Source organism: Boeremia exigua (genome assembly GCF_020726555.1).
Source record: "Boeremia exigua strain MPI-SDFR-AT-0100 chromosome Unknown C7974scaffold_7, whole genome shotgun sequence".
NCBI lineage: Eukaryota > Fungi > Ascomycota > Dothideomycetes > Pleosporales > Didymellaceae > Boeremia > Boeremia exigua.
The window spans coordinates 607,349-629,834 of record NW_025763524.1 but is presented as its reverse complement, the minus strand read 5'-3'; the positions used below and the strand labels follow the sequence as shown (position 1 = coordinate 629,834).

The 22,486-nt window shown below is 54.6% G+C and overlaps 7 protein-coding genes across 7 annotated transcripts; 3 read left to right on the top strand and 4 right to left on the bottom strand.

The window, feature by feature from the left end:
• Positions 1-1,033: 1,033 nt before the first annotated feature.
• On the top strand, positions 1,034-2,278 carry C7974DRAFT_434463 (uncharacterized protein; the record flags this gene model as incomplete). Its single annotated transcript, XM_046144991.1, has 3 exons — positions 1,034-1,683; positions 1,736-2,091; positions 2,142-2,278. The coding sequence occupies 3 exons, from the start codon at positions 1,034-1,036 to the stop codon at positions 2,276-2,278; spliced, it is 1,143 nt and encodes a 380-aa protein (XP_045996119.1).
• A 591-nt stretch (positions 2,279-2,869) lies between these two features.
• C7974DRAFT_395879 (uncharacterized protein) lies at positions 2,870-4,740 on the bottom strand. Its single transcript, XM_046142021.1, has one exon. It carries the CDS (start codon positions 4,678-4,680, stop codon positions 3,088-3,090), a length of 1,593 nt encoding a protein of 530 aa, XP_045996118.1. The 5' UTR covers positions 4,681-4,740; the 3' UTR covers positions 2,870-3,087.
• A 58-nt stretch (positions 4,741-4,798) lies between these two features.
• On the bottom strand, positions 4,799-5,750 carry C7974DRAFT_395878 (uncharacterized protein). Its single transcript, XM_046142020.1, has 3 exons — positions 5,493-5,750; positions 5,196-5,419; positions 4,799-5,138 (listed from the first exon to the last, which is right to left on the bottom strand). Exons 1-3 carry the CDS (start codon positions 5,708-5,710, stop codon positions 5,053-5,055), a joined length of 528 nt encoding a protein of 175 aa, XP_045996117.1. The 5' UTR covers positions 5,711-5,750; the 3' UTR covers positions 4,799-5,052.
• Positions 5,743-7,915, bottom strand: C7974DRAFT_413860 (kinase-like domain-containing protein; the record flags this gene model as incomplete). Its single annotated transcript, XM_046143764.1, has 5 exons — positions 5,743-6,213; positions 6,287-6,421; positions 6,472-7,203; positions 7,255-7,763; positions 7,816-7,915. 5 exons carry the CDS (start codon positions 7,913-7,915, stop codon positions 5,743-5,745), a joined length of 1,947 nt encoding a protein of 648 aa, XP_045996116.1.
• A 405-nt stretch (positions 7,916-8,320) lies between these two features.
• C7974DRAFT_199073 (kinase-like domain-containing protein) lies at positions 8,321-10,586 on the bottom strand. Its single transcript, XM_046136740.1, has 2 exons — positions 8,930-10,586; positions 8,321-8,874 (listed from the first exon to the last, which is right to left on the bottom strand). Exons 1-2 carry the CDS (start codon positions 10,340-10,342, stop codon positions 8,398-8,400), a joined length of 1,890 nt encoding a protein of 629 aa, XP_045996115.1. The 5' UTR covers positions 10,343-10,586; the 3' UTR covers positions 8,321-8,397.
• Positions 10,587-11,478: 892 nt separating this feature from the next.
• On the top strand, positions 11,479-16,214 carry C7974DRAFT_455331 (WD40-repeat-containing domain protein; the record flags this gene model as incomplete). Its single annotated transcript, XM_046145960.1, has 2 exons — positions 11,479-13,866; positions 13,929-16,214. The coding sequence occupies 2 exons, from the start codon at positions 11,479-11,481 to the stop codon at positions 15,999-16,001; spliced, it is 4,461 nt and encodes a 1,486-aa protein (XP_045996114.1). The 3' UTR covers positions 16,002-16,214.
• An 898-nt stretch (positions 16,215-17,112) lies between these two features.
• On the top strand, positions 17,113-21,822 carry C7974DRAFT_199047 (HET-R). The gene is made up of 3 exons (XM_046136739.1): positions 17,113-19,491; positions 19,554-21,002; positions 21,255-21,822. Exons 1-3 carry the CDS (start codon positions 17,245-17,247, stop codon positions 21,687-21,689), a joined length of 4,131 nt encoding a protein of 1,376 aa, XP_045996113.1. The 5' UTR covers positions 17,113-17,244; the 3' UTR covers positions 21,690-21,822.
• The last annotated feature ends 664 nt before the right edge of the window (positions 21,823-22,486 follow it).

The window sequence follows — 22,486 nt, the reverse complement described above, 5'->3', positions numbered from 1 at the left end:
TTTGATTCGTTACACCACCAACATATCCTTTTCAGCGAAGCTCCCGACGTTTTCCAAATACCAAAGGCTTCACGAATGGCAGAGCAGGGCTGATCCATTTTAATAGTCGGGTCAAGGTGCAGTTTTCATTGGGAGACGATGTCGAAACATGTGACGCATCGATGTTGCTTCATTCTTGTACATTTGAGGAGAGATTACGCCGAGAACTGCCAAAATAGATACTGTCAGTAAGTGAGCTGGATCATACCGACATAAGAGAGACATCGATGCTGTATCACCCCGCTCCTTGTGTCCACAAGTTCTCGAAACAATACATATATGTCGTGCAGAGATAGAGATGACACACCCCACAATCAAATCTTCAGAGCGTAGTTTTTGATTTCAATGCCATCTACCGGGTTTCGATCCGCAGTACAACGGGCTTACTTGAGCTTGAGCCCACAGCTTTCTAATGGAATTATATATGTATAGACTAAGACAAATGCGCCTTTGACTACCCAGCTGTGTTTATCAGTTAGGTACTCCTTCGTTGGTAACAGCACATTGCCCAAGAGCTTATGTGATGAGGCCATCTAAGACCGAAGACCGAGTAGCTGACGCAGTGAGTCTATGGACACCCACAGCTGAGAACATGACAGACGTCTGGAGAGGTACCTAAATATCCACAGACGAAGGATATTCGACAATACACCGTTAGTATGTTGAAGATAGTAAGGATGAGTAGTATAGAGCAATATACACCAGAATGCGATATTGAGAGAGAGAAAGAGAGTGAAATTGCGGGTGCCTGGAAGTGTTTCACTCTCACCTTGCCCGACTGCGCTAATTCTGCCCCAGCTCGAATAACTCGAATCGACGCTTCCGAGATTCTTTCAAACACCTGCCCAATCTCAACCGATGATCTGAATGACAACGTTCTTGCTGCTTCAATTGAGGCGAGCATCCTAGGTTCGTTGTTTGGGTACTTGATAAACAGGAGAGATTCCAAACTCTTGCCCTGTGCGCGCTCGTGATAGCTCAGGATCTTTGCAAGATGGCCCAGGAACCTTCCTCCGAGGCGACGCTACCTCCGCTCAATGACAACGCGTCACCTCAATGCAAATCTTGCCAGATGATTCTCAACACTGCGGTGGACCGAATGAAAACAAAAGACAAATGGTGGACAAACTGCTCGGGCTGTCGCAGCAAACGTACCACAAAGGCCCATAGCAAGAGAGAGACGGGTCCTCACAAGTCTCCAAGGCCACAGAAAAAGCCACGAGCTTTGACAGCGCGAGAAACAGCTGAAAATCTTCAGCCTACGCACGACTCTGTATCAAGTCGACGTAAAGGTAACCCACCAAAGTCATCGAACGAGCTCAAAGGTTGGCGAGATATAGTGAGTCTGACAACGAGTACGCCAGCTAAAGCGACAGATCTCCGACCAGAGAAACCAACATCAACTATTGTGCCAGAGGAAATAGATTGTTCTATTTGTGCAGAACCAATCATGGCGAAAGACCTTTCCGCACTTTCAGCATGCACACATGCGCCAGAGGTCTGTCACGAGTGCTTCCTGGAATGGCTCAGGCAGCAAATGGAATACAAATCTTGGGAGCGCCTCGAATGTCCTGTCGCTGGCTGCAACAACACCGTCACGCATGATGATGTCAAGCGGCTTGCTCCAGATGATGTCTTCGCCAGGTAATTAGTAGCACCAGGCCTCGAGGGAACTAACATATTGATGTCTGAGTAGGTTTGATGAGCTCTCCATAAGAAACATTCTCAGCAACGATCCAGACTTCCGATACTGCCAGGCCGAAGGATGCAGCTCCGGCCAAGTTCATGATACCGGCACTGAGGGGTACATATTCCGTTGCGCTGAATGCAACCATCGCATGTGTACTATATGCGAAGTGCCGTTCCACACAGATGAGACCTGCACCCAGTACAAGGAGCGTCTGGAAACGGAAGTAGCAGAACGCGAGGAGGAGCTGCGAGTGAAGCGAGAGCATGAAGCAGCAAGCTCCGCCGAGGTGAACAAGATATCCAAGGAATGTCCTGGATGTGGAGCCAATATACAGAAGACATCGGGCTGCGACCATATGACATGTAGGGCAACTGATCAGCGCTTGCTTGAGGTTTTACTGACCAGCGATTAGGCTATCGATCACCGTGTCGCTTTGAGTTCTGCTACATATGTTTGGCACCATACCGAGGCACACAAGGCATTAGAACGATCGGCAATACTGCTCACACACCAGCATGTAAGTATCACACCACGAGGCTGGTAGGCTAGGTTGGTCCTCATGGCCTTACCCTCGGATTACAACGGCATGGCAGCTCCAGCCATCACATAGCTCTTTCGCCATAATTGGGAGGACCATCAAAACGTAAGTTCCGTACAGGGCTTTGCTGAAGATGAGAATGCTCGAGATACATATGAAAACCTTATCCCATGATCTCTGGCATATCGTTTGGACGTCTCAGCGTGCTTCCTCATTTCTTCTATTCTCGTGACCGACCTTTTCAACGCATGGTGACTGTGATTGAAAAATTTACGATTTTGGGATCGGAGAAGCCACTTTTCAGTGGTTTACCGTTCCAAGATGCTGCTACTGTATGAGCGTCCTGATCTCTCAGACCTGAAGGCGCTGATCAGTAGGCGAGAGGATCCAGTGTTTTCCGCACAGTCGTGATTTGCGAAGTTCAAGACACCCTGATGAGAATATATGTCGTTGATCTAACCTGTCTGGTTAAGATGTATGCGCGTAGATGTTGTTGTAGACCACGTCTTTGCAGAAAAAGCAGTCGGCCGCCAGCCCCCGCCACAACCTCAAGATTTTAGGCGCCCAACCCCCGCCGCACAGCCCCAGCACCCTCGCAATAACACCACAATGCACAGCATCCGCAGCACAGCGGCTGGGTTACAACAGGTTGCTTATCCGCCCAGCAAACTGCGCTTCAATTCTCGGACTTTCATAACAAGACTGATATCACGGAAAGGGAGGCGCAAGCTGGGCAGACTGCATGCCTCGCCGTAAATCTTCACACGACCTCAATATTAGACAAGTAATGACACAGTGCTACATTATAAAGTTGAGTAATCTACCTCCGTCTCTTATGTCTCTTGCCAATCGCGAAATCATCATATTTTGGCAGGAGTTCAGCATTCACGTCGCGGTCGAACGACGCGCTGTGTTTCAAGATCTCAGTCGTAGCGATGTCGTGTAGCTCACTGAAAGTCTTCCGAGAGTCAGGATACCAGTGCAGACAGTCTCTTACCAGCTGCTTCAACTCGGGGCTGTACCTTTCCGCGGACGGATAGAACCTCCATGGCGTTGGAAACATCGAGTCGGCATCCAGGTCCCTCGTGTTTGATTCCAGCGTCACACTCTGCTTCCCATAAAATCCATTGCCCGCGTCGTCTCGGAAAGTGGCGTCTTCTCGCATCGGGTGGTCCGAGTCGCGGCTGTTGGTTATCATCTCCCAGATCAACGAGCCGAGCCTCCACACGTCCGACTTCTCGCTGAGCTTGGTTGGTGGACTACCCCACATGAACTGGTGCTCGGGTGGATGGCAGAAGTGCCTTTCATTCCATGTCCATTCGTAGGGGTTGTCAGACCGCAACGGTTCGTAACCTTCTGGAACGGGTGGTGCGTCGCGCTCAATGAAGCCCATGCCCAAGTCAGCAATAACGATATCCGCAGACTTCCCGTCAGGATGAGGGTCAATGAAGGCGTTGCTTATGTTGAGGTCCAAGTGCATGATGGGTCTCCAGTCCGGGTCGGTTTCGGTGCGACTTGTCGTGCCGTGCTGCAGGATGAGGTAGCCTGACGCACAGTTCATGATGACGTACCAGATCAAGGCTTCCGGGACTATGGGCATGTCCTCCAACTGCTCTAGTGACAAGGTCCTCAGATCTTCCAAGCGAGCAAGTCCCCAAATATTGAATCTGTCGGTGACAAGCTCACCAAGATCACTGCCTGCGTAGTATTTCAGGTACAGGCGATATCTCCGCCTACGCATCATCAGACGATACCCAAAGTGCTCCACGACATTGGTAAAACCCTTGTCATTCGTCTCGTCTCGCTTCCTCTTCCTATCGATTCGCCGATGCAATGCTATCTCCCTCGGCAGCTGATCGTACCACTCCCTGGGAGTGCTGTACGTCGTCCTGGTTTGGGGACAGTCCTTGACGACCATACGCTGTGAAAGAAAGTCAGACACACGTTTTGAGTGGTTCTTCATGAGAGAAGCCTCTGCACTTACCTGTACGATGTTGTTGTTCTCGTCAACCCTGCACCACAACCCCGCGGCCCCGTACGACCCGCTGGCAAGATACTTGCCGGCAGTCCAGGTCGACTCGTCTACTCCAGCCATCAGTGTCTTGCTATTCATGAAGTTATCGATTGCAGTCTGCATGAGTCCCTGGTCGTCGTGCTTCTTCCTGATGTTTTCACTAGGTGGAACTTCGCTGACGTCCGGATCATGGTCCCACGGTTGGGCGGGCCAAAAGTCAAAGTGATACAGAGAGTCTGGAATAGCTGGTACTACGGCTGGCTCTACGACTGGTGCTTGAGCCGCGGGAGCTGTTGCGCTTGGGGTGTTTGAGCGTGGCGGAGTAGATCCAGTAGAGGGCGCTTGGGTTGGTGAAGTCACTCTGATACCTGGAATCGACGGAGCTCCAGGAGGAGTCATAGGAGAGACCGCAGGAGGAGCGGGAGGAGCAGGAGCTTGAGGGGTATGAGGAGTAGGGGGAGTAGTAGGAGCCGTAGGAGCCGCAGGAGCTGCTGGAGCCACAGGAACAACAGGAAGAGGCGGAGCCACAGGCGGAGCCGCCATCAGTGCACCATTTGCATCTCTCTCCCTCGGCCTCAGCTTCGTCCGCTTCGCCGCCGCCTTATCCGCAACCCGATATGGATGCAGCGGAATCTGCACCTGGTCCGGCACAAAGCCCGCCAGCGCATTCGCATTCGCACCGATCTTGTGCGCAGAATACAGCGCCCTGATGTTGGCATCCCACCACAGCGTGTCCAGAGTGAGCTCAACCTGGGCTGGGGGGTGTCAGTGTCACGTTTGTTTGAAAGGGGAGAGCGGTGCTGACCTTTGCTCCATGTGCGGTTCGCATCGATCCATGGTTTGGCGTCGCGGTTGAAGTAGGTCCTTTCGACCTCGAACGGGGGATTCTTGACCATCGTGACTGATCGTATTAGGTATTGCTGGCGATGGTAAGGGAAATCTGGGTTCTGAACAATGTACGACAGCGATCTGCGTTTGTTTTGTACTGCGGTGTGGCATATTTGGAGGTTTTGGCTTTTCAGACGACAAAGGTGTGCTCAAAGGCAGGCCTGAATGAATTCGAAGGGGTTGAATGGTCATGAAAGAGCTTGGTGGCATATTGTGGCGGAAGCAAAGGGGTGACAAAGATAAGACAAAGGTGAGATGACAAGAGCTGTAGCCACAAGCCTTACAGCGGCAAACCGTACAGCAATAATTTTGACAATGACAAGTCAACCAGCGGCAAACCAGACAGCGATTGTTCCACAGTGACAGGTCTGGCGGCGGCAATCCTTACGGCGGCAAACGTTGCAGCGACAATGCATACAGCGGAAACTGATACAGCAACGAGTCTTACAGCGATAGTCTCACAGAGACACACGGATGTAGGGGATAAACTGAAAATTCTAGTTCGAGAATTGGTCGAATAACCATCATACATACGATACATACACTACAACAAATCCAGCCCACCCACACTCACTAAGTAGCCCCCACAAACGCCGCCCCAACCCTATACCGCTCCATCCCCCCATCCACACCAACCCACAACGCGCCCTCCCCCTCCTCAGCCAGCGCCTTCGCCCTCGCCATCTCCGTAATCTTCTTCAACTCCCTCACGCCCACCCTGTCCGCCGGCATATACTGCAAACACGCCCTCACCGTCGAGCGCAACAGCTTGGAATACGCCATTGGCGCCTCGAACGGGCGGTGCCCCGTGAGCAGGAACCGGTTGAGCTGGGTCCGTGTGTACGGCTGGCCGTCGTTGAGGCGCCGCGCTTGCCGCAGCCCCGTGTGCTCGCTCGCGTGGTCGAAGAAGGGCGCCGTGAAGGCCGTGTAGGTTGGCAGGTTGAGCAGCAGGTTCCACATTATCTGGCCAATGGACCATATGTCTGTGGCGCTGGTTTGCTTGGTGAGGGTGTGGGAGTGGGTTTGGAAGGCCCAGGAGGTTTCCTGGGGCGGTTAGTACGTGGGGAAAGGGGGGTTGGTGGGATCTCTGGGGATGGAGAGATGGGAAGGGACTCACGGGGGGATAGCGGGCGGCGAGCTCGGGGGTGGAGTCGCTGCACATGTAGTGCAGCGGGTTATCCTGGTACTCGTCGTCGTCGTTCTGAAGGTCCCAGAACGCGGTGTCGAAGTCCGCGAGAACAATGTCGGGGTACTGTTTCTGTTAGTACTTGGGATACCTACTCCAATGAATCATGAGCTTACCTCTGTTTTGGCGAACTTCGCAATGCCGTCCTCGGGCTTTCGCGGGTCGGGCTTGCGCTCCGAGCCGTACGCGCCCTCTTTGCTCGGCTTGACAAAGATGTTGCCGAGATGGATGTCTCGGTGCACAATCTCCTTCCACTCCTTCTCGCCAACGAGCGGGTCGGCGCCTCGATGCATAAGCAGTGCCGCACCCGCTAACTGGCCGAACACCTGCCACAGAAACGCCTCTGGGATGACTTCGGGGAGGTCGTCGCTGATCTCCTCCTTCGCACAGTCCTCGAGGTCGGTGAGATCATCAAAATGAACGTCCTTATGGCTTTCGGGATTCTCTTCTTTGGCATCGAGGTACTCGGCCCACACCCTAGCCCTCGCGTCGCGCACATCACGCTTCACCTGCACAGCACTGCCTCTCCGGCCGAGATCTCGTGCATTGCCGATCTCAGGATGGGCCATCAGCCAGCGGTGCTGCGTGTGGCGGCGGCGCCAGGCACGCGAGTAGTACTCCAGAGCGCCAGAGAGGTTGCCGAGATCGCAGACTTCGTTGTAGACGCGGTAACGGCGCTTCCAGCCATCGATGCGGTGGCCGTAGTAGCGGTGCAGGTTATGGTTGTAACCTTGCTGCTCGTTCAGGCGTCTGAGTACGGCGATCTCGGTGGGCAGCTGGTCACGCCATTTAATGGGGTTGATCCACTGGTCTTGATGCATGGTCGCGATGTCTCGGACCGCGAGTCTCTGTCAGGGATGTCAGAAGATATCATTGGAAGGTGGAAGTAGCACACTTACTTGGTCGATGTTGTTGTTCTCGTCCGTTCGTACCCAGTGCATACAGATGCCTGTTGCGCCCTGGCCCAGGAAGTGAGTTCCATGCCATCTCTTAGCTTCTGGCTCTTTATCGGGGTCGGCCAATCCAGCGTCTATAAGCTTGCGTTTCCCATCTGTGCTGAGCGGTCCCTCGTCGGGATCGAAGGCTGGTAGCTCCATGCTGATGTTCTTCAATGGCGGCATGTGGGAGAACACGCGGGTTTTAGGCGGAGCAGGCGGGGCGGTAGGAGCAGTCACTGCAGCAACAGAAACCGTAGTTACAAGCACCGCAGGTCCAGGAACAGCCGCAGGTCCGGGAATCGCAGCCGGCGCCGGATCCCCCGCCGCCCTATGCTCCGCCGGGATCCTCGCATCATCCGCGTTGAACGTGTTCTCTCCACTCTTACTCCTGAACAGCTGTTCACATTCATCCCGCTCCGCCTGTGTGGCCACATGCGTCCACATCCAGTGCAGCGTGGCATCTCTCTCAGCTGTAGCAACATTACTGTGGTGATACGAGGAAGAGAGTGAAGAGGGACTTACCGGTCGACCAGGTGTCTCGGAGTTCCTTCATACGCAGACGGTAGGCACCCATGTAGTAGTAGCGCGCGGCTTTGTATAGGGCTCCTTTCTTCTTGGCCATGGTGGGTTAGTGAGCTGGTTGTTTGCTGGAGTGGGTGAGTAGGACTGAGGGTATGGACCAAGTGGATGGTACGAATGCAGTCGATGGGATAAATTGAGGAGCATGTTTGGGCCGGGGTAGATGTACTCGCGCCCGCTTTGTTGGGTCGTGTGCCATGGTGGACGATGGGACAATGGATGGTGATTGACAATGGGACCTAGTTCTTTGACAAGCTTGTCACTGAATTTGGGCTGGAGGCCGGACAAAGCAGGATCATGTGTGGCCGTAAAGGTTTCTGTCTTTGTTAAGCTCTATGGGATCAGGCACGGATTTACGGGAGCGTTGTGAGCGGATTTGGTCTATGATTTGCAGAAACAAGATACACTAAACAAAAGCAGTAATCAAGTAAAGTATGTGTAAGACATACCACGTTCCTCGCATCAAGGCCCTGTTGCAAACGCAAAAAGTGGTCAAGTAGCACTACAGCCCGGAAATACACCTATTTAGGATGGCGGTTGAACAACCAAAGGCGCACCAATTTGCCATCCAGCGTTATCTGGTATGGCTAGCTCTGTGCTGCCGACATCCATGGCTTCCGCCAAGTGAGGATTCGCTTGAAGATGTTTGTTCACATCAGACAAGATGACCTGCAGCGACGGCCGATGCTCTTGATAGTACTTCAAGCAGCTCCTCACCAAGGCTTTCAGCTCCTCGCTGTAATTGTTCGACGCCGCCCATTCTGCGGTCCCTACTAGCACCTCTTGATCGTAACGATCTTCAGACGCCGTGTTTTCTGTCTGAAACGCAGAGAGCGGCAGTGCGCAGCCCTTGCCATGGAGGATGGGACCGCCCTCGCGCACAGGGCCATAGTTCCAACTGTTGCGGTTGACAATGAGGAACCAGGCTACGCGGCCAATTCCCCAGACGTCCGTTGACTCGTTGAGTCGGGAGGGAAACCCACTGTCGTAGTGGTGGTGTTCCTGCAAGTGGTCAGTAATTGCACCATGCGGGCGACAGCATAAGGAATTTACTTACAGGAGCATATCGAAAGTCAGGAGAAGGTAGCAGGAAGTCATGGGGGTTCTCATCTAGCTCTGGACATTGACTGAAATCCAGCTCGAAGAAGGATTGACCGAAGTCTGTAAGTTGGACTACGATTTGCTGATCCTGAGAAGCGGGAGTAGTTGCGCTGGGGTCTGTTGCTCTACTGCTTGCCTCGTCCTCGGTTGGACTAGCAGCACCCTTACGTCTCTTACTGGGACCCGCGGAAGGCGGATCTTGTTCATCGTCTGCAAGGGCTTTGCGCTTCTTGCTCTGCACATCAAGGAGGATGTTGAAGGGCTGAATGTCTAGATGTACGATTGGTTTCCAGTTTTCCAGGTATTCATTGCCTAACGTGCCGTTCTGCAGAAGAAGGCATGCAGTCGCGAGCGCCTTGATCGTGTGCCAGATGAAACCCTCCGGCAAGTAGGGCCTAGGCTTTTCTATATCCTTTCCTTTAGCCTTATCTTCACCATTGTCTCTAGGAGTTTCTGGAGGTTTGATTGGGTTCCATTTATCGACATAAGGTGTCATAGCTCTGGACATATCACCGCCTGATGAAAAGTCCGTGTAGAGACGAAACCGGCGCTTCGACATGAGCATACGATGACCCCGATACCTAACGATGTGCTGACACGCATCAGGCTCCGCTGCTCGTCGAGCTGCGATACGTCGAACGACTGCGATCTCCCTTGGGAGGCGATCTCGCCAATTCTTGGGGTCGCGCCATACGTCTCGCTCAACAGTGGCGTTTTCCTTGACAACCATTCTTTCGATTACGTTTCCGTGCTGGTCTACCTCGCACCACAGACCCACTGCGGCCGATGCTCCATGACCAAGGTACTTTGTACCGTGCCAGTGTGTTTCGTTCTCTGAAAGGTGGGGGTCTGTTGCCAGGAACCTGATTTGTTTCTCGACAGACACATCCCTTGCACCAGTATCCGGTAGAACAGGTTCTTGGTTCCACGGATAAGCAGGCCAGTGCGCGTACGGTGGGCTACCTTCAGTGTCATCTGCGGGCGACGGGGTCTCAGGGAGCTCGACCTGGGGCTCGACCTGGGGATCGACCTGGGGATCGACCTGAGGCCTCATGATAATGATGCGTAGCGCACCAGGTCGAGCAGTTGGCGCAATAGGCGGGACATGTACTGCGGCAAGGTCTCTAGGCTTGACTGCATGAGACCTGGCCTCAACAGCGTCCTCTTTTGAGTATGGATGGCGTGGGAAAAATGAATTCAGAGTTGGGATTTCCCCATCGTTGTTGGCATAATATTCCCGGACTGTGGGCTCCGTATGGTACACCACAACAATCGTATCTTGACGCTCTCTCGAGCTCCATGTATGCCGGCTCGACTTAAGGTGTAGCGTGGCATGAACCAGGAACTTCTGGTAAGGGTTTCGCACCATGGTGAATATCTGTTGATGGAATATTGATCGTGGCAAAGGGTGCAGGATCTCTCTATCAACGTGGTGTTCTGAAGGTCATGCTGTAATGTCAATCCCTACGTGCCGGGACGCACGGTGTAACGGGACAGGATCGAACTTCGGACCTTCGCCATCTTTCGTCCGCAATCATGCAGACCTGTAGTTAGCGCGATAATGCTATGCAGTCACATCTCTATTGGCACATCGGTCTCCGGCGCGGATTGCCATGATGTTAGCCTTGCTATCTATTGTTTCGTTAGTGCCGTCAATCAACCTTTAGTCAATACCCCCCTGTCCGTTCGCGACCCGGGAGATCTAAGCAAGAATCGGAGGCTCTAATAGGAAGTGCAGTCAAGGAAGTTTGCATCTCCTAGCCCTAGAAGCTCTCTTGACTAGGAAAGTGTGCAGTTCGGCAGTTTCGCCGGTCGGCAACGAAGATCGCAGATTGCGACCCGACGGCTTGGAACGCGCTAGTCTCGCTTGCTACGCGGCAGGCTGCATTAGCGCGCAGGCAACGGCTGTAAGATATCGTACTGTATTTGGCGCTATACCCACTGCAGATTGGTTGCTGAGACGAGCTGTGGCGCAGGCCGGCGGCTTTCTGTCTGTGTCTGCGAAGGATGCGTCAGCCTAGTTGCTGCGTCGTGGCATCATCAACCACAGCGCTGAGCCGCGCTGCCCGCAGACGTCTCAACGCGCTCAACGCGCTCACCGCCGTGCGCAGCCGGCTACATCGCGACTGTAACAAAGAGGGTTCGTATAGTCTGTAGGTGGCAGATAATGAGAAGTACGTCGCAATGAGGGCGTGGTCATCGCGAAGATGCGAAGATGCGAGTCGTCGGGGCTGTGCCGCGCCTGCATGAGCGCAATCAGCCCCCGCCTCAAGACCTCTCGAGCATCCCGCAGAACTCAGAACATGGTACAACACAGCAGCTCCAGCCTGCAACTTTAATATCGCTGCTTCAAACGTGTAGCTACCCTGGGCTTTGTGGCCATTCGTACCTCCTCCGGAAGCTCGTCGTAGAGACGAGCCGCCGCGCTCTCGTCCTACCAGGCTGCCGCGTCAAACCTCTCGCGTCTCCTCACCGCATGCTTCTGCTACGCAACCACACCAATCGATGCGTCTTCTACACTACGACGAACAAGGCGAGGTGCGCATTGTAAGCTTTGACGATCGCGCGATACCGCCTTATGCTATACTGTCACACACGTGGGGAGCGGATGCGGAGGAGGTGACCTTCGCAGACCTCCAAACAGGCCACGGCAAGAACAAGCCAGGCCACAAGAAGATCCTCTTCTGTGGAAAACAGGCACAGCGCGACGATCTCCAGTACTTCTGGATCGACACGTGCTGCATCGACAAGGCTAACAAGGCTGAGCTCGCCTTCTCTATCAGGTCGATGTTTCACTGGTACCGCAATGCAGCTCGGTGTTATGTATATCTGTCTGATGTTTCTACTCAGCCTCTACCGGTTACGCCAGGCTACTACAACTCACGATGGTTTCTTTGGATCTGGACACTGTCTATTCTCTATACACTGTCAAGATGGCACAGCAGCGTGATGCATCGCTACTTCTATACGCGCCATGTAGCACGCACTGCAGTTAGCAGCGATGTTGTGCTCAGCAAGCAGACGCCTGAGTTCACGTTCAAAGAAAGCAGATGGTTTACCCGCGGATGGACGCTGCAGGAGCTGCTCGCCCCATCCACGGTAGAGTTCTTCTCTAAGGAAGGTGCCAAACTTGGCGACAAGTTTTCGCTGGCAAAAGAAGTGCGTGAAGTTACAGGCATTCCTTGCTCAGCGTTGCAGGGCGAACCGTTGTCCGACTTCAGTGTGAACACGAGAATCTTATGGAACGAACACCGGGTAACGAAGATTCCGACTGACCGCGCATACTCTCTGATGGGAATCTTGGGAGTTAGTCTGTCGCCGTTCGACGGCGAGAGTCCAGCTGAAGCGATGAAACGAGTCACAGACGAGGCCGAAAAGCAGGACAAGTGCCTTCGAGACATACACCAGACAGATCCTCGGAACGACAAGAAGCGCATCGAGGATACCAAAGGCGGTCTTCTCGCAGACTCCTACCGCTGGGTGTTTGCCAATCGGACTTTTCAGCAATGGCAACAGCGCTCGGATAGCCGACTGCTGTGGGTCAAAGGCGACCCTGGCAAAGGAAAGACGATGCTTCTGTGTGGCATCATTGACGAGCTGCACAACTCGATGCCAAGGTCCACCCTGCTGTCGTACTTCTTTTGCCAGGCGACAGACCCGCGCATTAACAGCGCTACAGCCGTGCTACGGGGCTTGCTGTATATGCTTATACACCAGCAACCGTCACTTGTATCGCATATCTGTAAGAAGTACGATCATGCAGGCAAAGCCTTGTTTGAGGATGCAAATGCCTGGGTCGCCTTGACGGAGATCTTCATGGACGTGCTACAAGACACTCAGCTGAGAACTACATACCTGATCGTCGATGCGCTGGACGAGTGTGTCACTGAGTTGCCGAGGCTGCTTCACTTCATCGCAAAGCAGTCTTCTGCCTCTTCCCATGTCAAGTGGGTCGTGTCGAGCCGCAACTGGCCAGAGATCGAAGAGCAGCTAGAGCAAGCTGGGCACAAGGCCGGGCTGAGCCTTGAGATGAACGCAGAGCATGTATCTGCAGCTGTCGACGTGTTCGTCCAGCACAAGGTGACTCAGCTGGCACAGCAGAAGAACTACGACCAGCAGATGCAAGACACGGTCTTGGAGAGGCTGACGGCAAACGCAGATGGCACCTTCCTGTGGGTGGCGTTGGTGTGTCAGGAGCTTCGAGCAACAGCGAGACGGAACGTGCTGAAGAAACTGGACACTTTCCCGCCTGGCCTAAAGGCGCTTTACGAGCGGATGATGCAGCAGATCAGCGTGTCGGATGACGCTACAGTCTGCAAGCAGGTGCTGGCTTCAGCCGCGCTCGTGTACCGGCCAATCACGCTGCAGGAGCTAGTGGCCCTTGCTGAGCCGCTCGAAGATCTAACCGACGAAGCAGAGGTGCGAGAGATCATCGGCCTCTGTGGATCGTTTCTCACTTTGCGAGAAGACACGATCTACTTTGTGCATCAGTCTGCAAAGGACTTTCTCTTTGCAAGTGCATATAACGAGGTCTTTCCACGGGGCGCTGAAGCCACCCATCACGTGATCTTCTCCAGGTCGCTCGCGATCCTGTCCCAGACATTGCAAAGGGATATGTACAGCCTGGAAGCGTTAGGTGTTGCTATCAAAGATGTTCAACCGCCAGAGCCAGATCCGCTTGCAGCCTCACGCTACTCGTGCGTTTACTGGATCGATCACCTGTACGACTCGAAACCTAAGTCTTGGGCATACAGTGTTGGTGACCTGAAAGTCACTGATGTCATTGATGAGTTTTTGAGGACACAATATCTCTACTGGCTGGAAGGTCTCAGCCTGTGCAAAAGCATAGGAAAGGGGGTGATTTCGATGGCAAAGCTATGCTCTCTTGTTCAGGTACGATTTACGAAGACGATACAGCTGTATGATCCTCCTACAATACATGCTGACTATTTCAGGAGATGCAGGATACGAGTGAGCTTACTAAGCTTACTAAGGATGCCAGCCGATTTGTCATGTACCACAACGGAGTTATTGAGAGCTACCCTCTACAAACATACGTATCTGCTCTGCTATTCAGTCCGACAGAGAGTGTGACTAGAAGGTTGTTCCAGGACAAAGAGCCAAAAGGAATCACTATCAAGCCAGCAATGAGCGCTGGCTGGAGTGCTTGTCTGCAGACGCTTGAGGGCCATAGCAGCGAAGTCAACTCTGTAGCCTTCTCGCACGACTCGAGCAAGCTGGCGTCGGCGTCATGGGACAGGACGGTCAAGGTGTGGGATGCGAGCAGCGGGGCGTGTCTGCAGACGCTCGAGGGCCATAGCAGCATTGTCAGGTCTGTAGCCTTCTCGCACGACTCGAGCAAGCTGGCGTCAGCGTCAGACGACAACACGATCAAGGTGTGGGATGCGAGCAGCGGGGCGTGCCTGCAGACGCTCGAGGGCCATAGCAGCACTGTCACCTCTGTAGCCTTCTCGCACGACTCGAGCAAGCTAGCGTCAGCGTCATACGACAACACAGTCAAGGTGTGGGATGCGAGCAGCGGGGCGTGCCTGCAGACGCTCGAGGGCCATAGCAGCACTGTCAACTCTGTAGCCTTCTCGCACGACTCGAGCAAGCTGGCGTCGGTGTCAGGCGACTGGACGGTCAAGGTGTGGGATGCGAGCAGCGGGGCGTGTCTGCAGACGCTCGAGGGCCATAGCGACTGGGTCAACTCTGTAGCCTTCTCGCACAACTCAAGCAAGCTGGCGTCAGCGTCAGACGACAACACGATCAAGGTGTGGGATGCGAGCAGCGGGGCGTGCCTGCAGACGCTCGAGGGCCATAGCAGCACTGTCACCTCTGTAGCCTTCTCGCACGACTCGAGCAAGCTAGCGTCAGCGTCATACGACAGGACGGTCAAGGTGTGGGATGCGAGCAGCGGGGCGTGTCTGCAGACGCTTGAGGGCCATAGCAGCACTGTCACCTCTGTAGCCTTCTCGCACGACTCGAGCAAGCTGGCGTCGGCGTCAGACGACAACACGATCAAGGTGTGGGATGCGAGCAGCGGGGCGTGTCTGCAGACGCTCGAGGGCCATAGCAGCACTGTCACCTCTGTAGCCTTCTCGCACGACTCGAGCAAGCTGGCGTCGGCGTCAGGCGACCGGACCGTCAAGGTGTGGGATGCGAGCAGCGGGGCGTGCCTGCAGACGCTCGAGGGCCATAGCAGCACTGTCACCTCTGTAGCCTTCTCGCACGACTCGAGCAAGCTGGCGTCGGCGTCATACGACAAGACGGTCAAGGTGTGGGATGCGAGCAGCGGGGCGTGCCTGCAGACGCTTGAGGGCCATAGCAGCACTGTCACCTCTGTAGCCTTCTCGCACGACTCGAGCAAGCTGGCGTCGGCGTCATGGGACAGGACGGTCAAGGTGTGGGATGCGAGCAGCGGGGCGTGTCTGCAGACGCTTGAGGGCCATAGCAGCACTGTCACCTCTGTAGCCTTCTCGCACGACTCGAGCAAGCTGGCGTCGGCGTCAGACGACAACACGATCAAGGTGTGGGATGCGAGCAGCGGGGCGTGTCTGCAGACGCTTGAGGGCCATAGCAGCTATGTCAGGTCTGTAGCCTTCTCGCACGACTCGAGCAAGCTGGCGTCAGCGTCAGATGACAACACAGTCAAGGTGTGGGATGCGAGCAGCGGGGCGTGTCTGCAGACGCTTAACATCGGCAAGGCTCTCTACCATCTATCCTTCGATCCCACCAGCTCCTTTCTTCATTCTGAGATAGGCTCTATTGCTATACATGGCCCGGGAACTTCCAGCGAGATAGCCGTCGTGGAACCTGCACTTCCTCAGTATCTAGGCACGAGCCTTAGCTCTGATAGCATATGGATTAAGTATGGCGGCAGGAACTTGTTGTGGATACCGTCAGAGTATCGACCGTCACGCTCTGCAGTGTGCGGGAACAGAATTGGGATGGGCGTTGCGACTGGCAGAGTGTGGACCTGCAGTGTTGGCCCAGACATCCTTACGTGTATGCTCAGCAAGTTGTAGACATGAAACAGTTGCTCGCTGCTCAAGATTGAGCTTCTGAAGTCGGCTTCTTAAGTGGCTATAAGGGCGTATAGAGCTCACGAATTGCATAGCAAAGTATAACATGCAGCAATCTGGAAAAAAAAAAAAAAAAAAAAAAAAAGACTGACGCTGTGTGATTACGACTGAATCTTGCGCTCTGTCTTCTAGCTGTTTTAAAGTGCGTCCCTACGTGCCGAGACGCACGGTGTAACGAGACAGGTTCGCACTTCGGACCGTCGCACCTTCTTGTTCACTTATTTGACAGACCTTGGCTTGATATACAGCATTCTTTAGTCAACTCTTCGCCAGTCCCTTTGCCTCTGAGAACGAGTGCTGCCGTGCTGGCTCTGCTGTCGATTGCTTTGTCAACGCCGTCAATCGACCCGTCGTCAGTGCCCCCCTGTCCAATCACGGCTTAGGGGATACCTGTGGAGATCGGAGGGGTTAGAAGGAAGCAAAGTCAAGGAAGATTGTATCCCTAGGGATCGGAAGCTCTTTTGGCTAAAGAAGTGGGCAGTCCGGCAGTTTCGCCGATCAACAGCGAAGATCGCAGATTGCGACCCAGCAGCTTGGAAGGCGCTAGGTGCGCTTGGATTGCAAGGGGCTGCATTAGCGTGCAAAGCGACTGCTGTAAGATATCGTAATGAGTTGGTCGCTATACCCGTTACGGCTTGACCGCTAAGACGAGCTGTGGCGCCGCCTGGTAGCTTTCTGTTCGCGTTAGCGGCTGATTAATCAGTCAGGTCGATGCACCGTGGCCTCAATCTCAGCGCTGAGCCGCGCTACCCACAAACGTCTCAACCCGCTCACCGCCGTCTGTGGCTGGCCACCTTGCGGCTGTAACAAACAAGATGAGTTGTGCCAGTAGACGCTCGATGATGAGAACTGCATCGCGATGGGGGCTGGTCATCGCAAAGATGCGACTTGTTGGGGCTGTGCTGGGCTTGCATGAGCGCATTCAGCCGCGTCTGCCCCCGCCTCTAAATCGTCTGAGCAGCCTTACAGAACGCAGAACATGGTGCAAAACACCAGCTTCAGCCTGCAAAACTAAGATCGCAGTCTCAACTGTGTAGCTACCCGGGGCTCTGTAGCCATTCTCAACTTACCCTTCTCTGTAAGCTCATCGTAGAGACAAGCCGCCGCGCTCATCTTACCAGGCTGCCGTGTCGAGCCCTCCCGCGTCTCCTCACCGTACACGCCTGCCACACATCCACTCGAACCGATGCGTCTTTTGCGCTACAACGAACAAGGCGAGCTCGGCATCGTCAGCTTCAACGATCGCGCAGCTCCGCCTTACGCAATACTGTCACATACATGGGGAGCGGATGCAGAGGAGGTGACCTTCGCCGACCTTGCAACAGGCGGTGGCAAGGCCAAACGTGGCTACAAGAAGATTTGCTTCTGCGGACAACAAGCACAACAAGATGGCTTACAGTACTTCTGGGTCGACACCTGCTGCATCGACAAGGCGGACAAGGCTGAGCTCTCTCACGCCATCCGATCCATGTTCCGCTGGTACCAGAACGCGGCGAGATGCTATGTGTATCTGTCGGATGTATCAACAGGCAAGGGAGAATGGGACCACATGCTCGGCGAGTTTACGTGGGAGCCTGCTTTCAGAGCAAGCCGGTGGTTCACGCGCGGCTGGACACTTCAAGAGCTGCTTGCGCCAAGCACTGTCGAGTTCTTCTCTCAAGAGTGGGCGAAGCTTGGTGATAAGATGTCGTGCAAAACGTTGATCCATAAAATCACCAGTATCACACATGATGCGCTCGACGGAGCCCCTCTTTCTCAGTTCAGCGTCGACGAGCGGTTGCGGTGGAAAGGTGACCGGCAGACCAAGCGCGAAGAAGATGGATGGTACTCACTGTCAGGTATCTTCGATGTTGAGATAGCGCCGGCGTACAGCGAAGGGGCGGCAAGTGCGTTCAGACGCCTTATGGACGAGATCCACAAGCTGGACAGATGCGTTCAAGACATGCGCAGCACAGATCCAAATGACGATCAGAAGCGCATCGAGGAGACCAAAGGCGGACTGCTAGCTGACTCCTGTCGCTGGGTTCTTGACAATACCATCTTCCAGCAATGGCAGCAAGACTCACACAGCCGACTGCTATGGATCAAAGGCGATCCTGGAAAGGGCAAAACGATGCTACTCTGTGGCATTATCGACGAGCTGAAGAAATCGACAAACAACGTCTGCTTCTTCTTCTGCCAAGGTACCGATTCCCGCTTGAACAGCGCCACCGCTGTGTTGCGCGGCTTAATCTACCTGCTTGTTAAGCAGCAACCGCGGCTGACATGTCACCTGCGGAAGAGATACGATCAAGCAGGTGCCTCTCTCTTCCAAGACGCCAACGCCTGGGTAGCGTTGTCTGAAATGTTCGCATGCATGGTGCAGGACGAAGATTTAAAGACAAGCTACTTGATTGTTGATGCTATGGATGAGTGCGCGATGGACTTGCCTAAACTGCTGGACCTGATCGTCCGTACCGCGGCGTCGTCAAGTCGTGTGAAATGGCTTGTGTCGAGTCGGAACGAGGGTCATATAGAGCAGAAACTCAAGTCGGTCGGCGACGAAGCGAAGCTGAGCCTGGAACTGAAGCAGAATGCGGACCAGGTGGCCCGAGTCGTGGATGCATACATCGACCACAAGCTGTCTTGCCTTGAGTCGCTCAAAGACGATGATTTGCGAGGGCAAGTGCGGGATGAGCTGCGCCGCAAGGCGAACGGCACCTTTCTCTGGGTTGCTTTGATGATGCAAGAGCTTGAGAAGCCGGAAAGCTGGGACCCTCTAGCGGTAGTAGAAGAAGCGCCAGCAGGCCTGCCCCAGCTATACGATCGCATGATGGACCAGGTCCAGCGGCTGTCGCCAAGGAATGCGGATATCTGTCGATCTTTGCTCTGCACTGCAGTAATCGCGTACCGCCCGCTCTACCTTGCAGAGATGGGCAGCTTGCGCAGCTTACCATGTCGGGCGACAGCCTTGGCGGAGACCGTGAGGAAGGTTGTAGCGATGTGTGGCTCGTTCCTGACGATTCGTGAGGAGCAAGTCTACCTCGTTCACCAGTCAGCCAAGGACTATCTGAGCAACAAGATGCGAGCTGCGGCCCTTCCTTCTGAGAGCAAGATGCACCATGACCTATTCACTCGGTCGCTCGAGCTTATGTCTAGCACACTAAAACGCGACATGTATAGTCTTGGTAAGCTGGGCTTCTCGATTGATGAGGCTGAAACACCCCATCCTGATCCGCTAGCAACTGTGCGCTACTCGTGCGTCTACTGGATCGACCATCTGTACGACTCGAAGCCCAGATCTTGGGCAGACGGTGTTGATGACCTAAAAGTCGGAGGCGCCATCAATGAGTTTATAAAGAAGAAGTATCTCTACTGGCTGGAAGGGCTCAGTCTGTGCAGAAGCATAGGAAAAGGGGTGGTCTCAATGGCAAAGCTATGCCTCCTTGCTCAGGTACGGCAAACGAAGATGATGCAATCTTACAGTCCTCTTGTTACACATTCTGACTCTTACAGGAGATGCAAGATGCTAGTGAGCTTACTAAGCTTGCGCAAGATGCTAGCCGATTAGTTATGTACCACAAAGGAGTAATCGAGAGCTACCCTCTACAAACATACGCATCTGCGCTGTTGTTTAGTCCAACTGGGAGTGTGACTAGAAGGCTGTTCCAGCATGAAGAGCCAAAAGGAGTCACTGTCAAGCCAGCGATGAGCGACGGCTGGAGTGCTTGCCTGCAGACGCTCGAGGGCCATAGCGATGGTGTCACCTCTGTAGCCTTCTCGCACGACTCGAGCAAGCTGGCGTCGGCGTCATGGGACAGGACGGTCAAGGTGTGGGATGCGAGCAGCGGGGCGTGTCTGCAGACGCTCGAGGGCCATAGCGATGGTGTCACCTCTGTAGCCTTCTCGCACGACTCGAGCAAGCTGGCGTCGGCGTCATGGGACAGGACGGTCAAGGTGTGGGATGCGAGCAGCGGGGCGTGTCTGCAGACGCTCGAGGGCCATAGCAGCCATGTCAGCTCCGTAGCCTTCTCGCACGACTCGAGCAAGCTGGCGTCGGCGTCATGGGACAGGACGGTCAAGGTGTGGGATGCGAGCAGCGGGGCGTGTCTGCAGACGCTCGAGGGCCATAGCAGCCATGTCAGCTCCGTAGCCTTCTCGCACGACTCGAGCAAGCTGGCGTCGGTGTCAGGCGACTGGACGGTCAAGGTGTGGGATGCGAGCAGCGGGGCGTGTCTGCAGACGCTCGAGGGCCATAGCAGCACTGTCACCTCTGTAGCCTTCTCGCACGACTCGAGCAAGCTGGCGTCGGTGTCAGGCGACTGGACGGTCAAGGTGTGGGATGCGAGCAGCGGGGCGTGTCTGCAGACGCTCGAGGGCCATAGCAGCATTGTCAGGTCTGTAGCCTTCTCGCACGACTCGAGCAAGCTGGCGTCGGCATCAGACGACTACACCGTCAAGGTGTGGGATGCGAGCAGCGGGGCGTGTCTGCAGACGCTCGAGGGCCATAGCAGCGAAGTCAGCTCTGTAGCCTTCTCGCGCGACTCGAGCAAGCTGGCGTCGGCGTCATACGACTTCATCGTCAAGGTGTGGGATGCGAGCAGCGGGGCGTGTCTGCAGACGCTCGAGGGCCATAGCAGCCATGTCAGCTCCGTAGCCTTCTCGCACGACTCGAGCAAGCTGGCGTCGGCGTCATGGGACAGGACGGTCAAGGTGTGGGATGCGAGCAGCGGGGCGTGTCTGCAGACGCTCGAGGGCCATAGCAGCGGTGTCAGGTCTGTAGCCTTCTCGCACGACTCGAGCAAGCTGGCGTCGGCGTCATGGGACAGGACGGTCAAGGTGTGGGATGCGAGCAGCGGGGCGTGTCTGCAGACGCTTGAGGGCCATAGCGGCTATGTCAGGTCTGTAGCCTTCTCGCGCGACTCGAGCAAGCTGGCGTCGGCATCAGACGACTACACCGTCAAGGTGTGGGATGCGAGCAGCGGGGCGTGTCTGCAGACGCTCGAGGGCCATAGCAGCCATGTCAGCTCCGTAGCCTTCTCGCACGACTCGAGCAAGCTGGCGTCGGCGTCAGGCGACCGGACCGTCAAGGTGTGGGATGCGAGCAGCGGGGCGTGTCTGCAGACGCTCGAGGGCCATAGCAGCTATGTCAGCTCCGTAGCCTTCTCGCACGACTCGAGCAAGCTGGCGTCGGCGTCATACGACAAGACGGTCAAGGTGTGGGATGCGAGCAGCGGGGCCTGTCTGCAGACCCTCAACATTGGCAAGACTCTCTACAGTCTATCCTTCGATCCCACCAGCTTCTTTCTGCGTACCGATATAGGCCCCATCGCTATACACGACCCAGCAGTTCGTAGCGAGTCAGATGCTATGGAACCTGCGCGCCCTCAGTATCTAGGAACAAGCCTCAGCTCCGACAACATATGGATCACGTACGACGGCAGGAACGTGCTGTGGATACCGTCAGACTATCGACCGTCATGCTCTGCGGTGTGCGGGAACAGAGTCGGTATGGGTGTTGGGACTGGCAGAGTGTGGGCCTGCAGTGTTGACCCAGACACCCTTATGCGTATAGTTAGCAAAGTGAAGAGTCAAAGCAGTCGCTTTCTGCCTAAGACTGAGCTTCCGAAGCCGGCGCTTAACTACCTTTAAGGACGTACAGAGCACAGAAGATGCATAACAAAGTACAATCTGCACTTAGAAGTGAAATTTGCGCTCTATCTTCTTGCTGTCTGGCCTCTAGGAGATGTAGGGAAATCCACTTGGCTGCCCGCGTGAGATACTACAAATCAGGCACATGCTTCAAGAAAGCCGCCAGCATGCGCCACAGCTCGTGTCAGCGGCCAGTCCGTGGTGGGAATAGCGTGTTATTCAATACCGTAGCTTACAGCAGCTATTAAGCACGCTAATGCAGCCCCATGTGCTCCAGGCTGCCGGGTTGCAATCTGCAATCTTGTCCCCTGACCGGCGAAACTGCCGGATTTCAGAGTCCCTTAATAAACAGAGCTTCTATGCCCAGGAACACAATTTTCATTAACTTTGCCTTCTATTGTACCCTCCGATCCTCACAGAGATCCCCTAGGCCATGAACAGACAGGGGGGTATCAACGAAGGGTTGATCGACGTTGTTGACGAGGCGATCGACAGCAGTGTCAGCACAGCAGCACTTGTTCTCGGAGACAAAGAAACTGGTGAAGAGTTGACTCATTTATGCTGCATATTAATGTAAGGTCTATCAATTAGTGAATAAAAGGTTCCGAAGGCCCGGAGTGCGAATCTGTCTCGTTACACGGTGCGTCTCGGCTCGTAGGGACGGACCTTAGATCGGCAGACCTTTTCTAGTATCACTGTGATTTTCTCACAAAGGCGCAAAGGAGCTTTGATATGGTGATGAGAAGGCGAGGACAAAGAGAGAACAAACGACTTGGAAACATTGTGGAAGACAAGGG

What these genes read in the sequence shown, in the direction of transcription:
- C7974DRAFT_395879 (XM_046142021.1), bottom strand. Translation starts at nt 4,680, where the DNA reads ATGACTCCTCCTGGAGCTCCGTCGATTCCAGGTATCAGAGTGACTTCA.
- C7974DRAFT_395878 (XM_046142020.1), bottom strand. Translation starts at nt 5,710, where the DNA reads ATGTATCGTATGTATGATGGTTATTCGACCAATTCTCGAACTAGAATT. An exon ending in TCTGGTTTGCCGCTGGTTGA is followed by an intron (nt 5,420 to 5,492) that starts CTTGTCATTGTC and finishes TTGTCATCTCAC; the next exon opens with CTTTGTCTTATCTTTGTCAC. An exon ending in CTTACCATCGCCAGCAATAC is followed by an intron (nt 5,139 to 5,195) that starts CTAATACGATCA and finishes GAAAGGACCTAC; the next exon opens with TTCAACCGCGACGCCAAACC.
- C7974DRAFT_199073 (XM_046136740.1), bottom strand. Translation starts at nt 10,342, where the DNA reads ATGGTGCGAAACCCTTACCAGAAGTTCCTGGTTCATGCCACGCTACAC. An exon ending in CTGACTTTCGATATGCTCCT is followed by an intron (nt 8,875 to 8,929) that starts GTAAGTAAATTC and finishes GACCACTTGCAG; the next exon opens with GAACACCACCACTACGACAG.
- C7974DRAFT_199047 (XM_046136739.1), top strand. Translation starts at nt 17,245, where the DNA reads ATGCGTCTTTTGCGCTACAACGAACAAGGCGAGCTCGGCATCGTCAGC. An exon ending in AGCTATGCCTCCTTGCTCAG is followed by an intron (nt 19,492 to 19,553) that starts GTACGGCAAACG and finishes TGACTCTTACAG; the next exon opens with GAGATGCAAGATGCTAGTGA. An exon ending in CAGACGACTACACCGTCAAG is followed by an intron (nt 21,003 to 21,254) that starts GTGTGGGATGCG and finishes AAGACGGTCAAG; the next exon opens with GTGTGGGATGCGAGCAGCGG.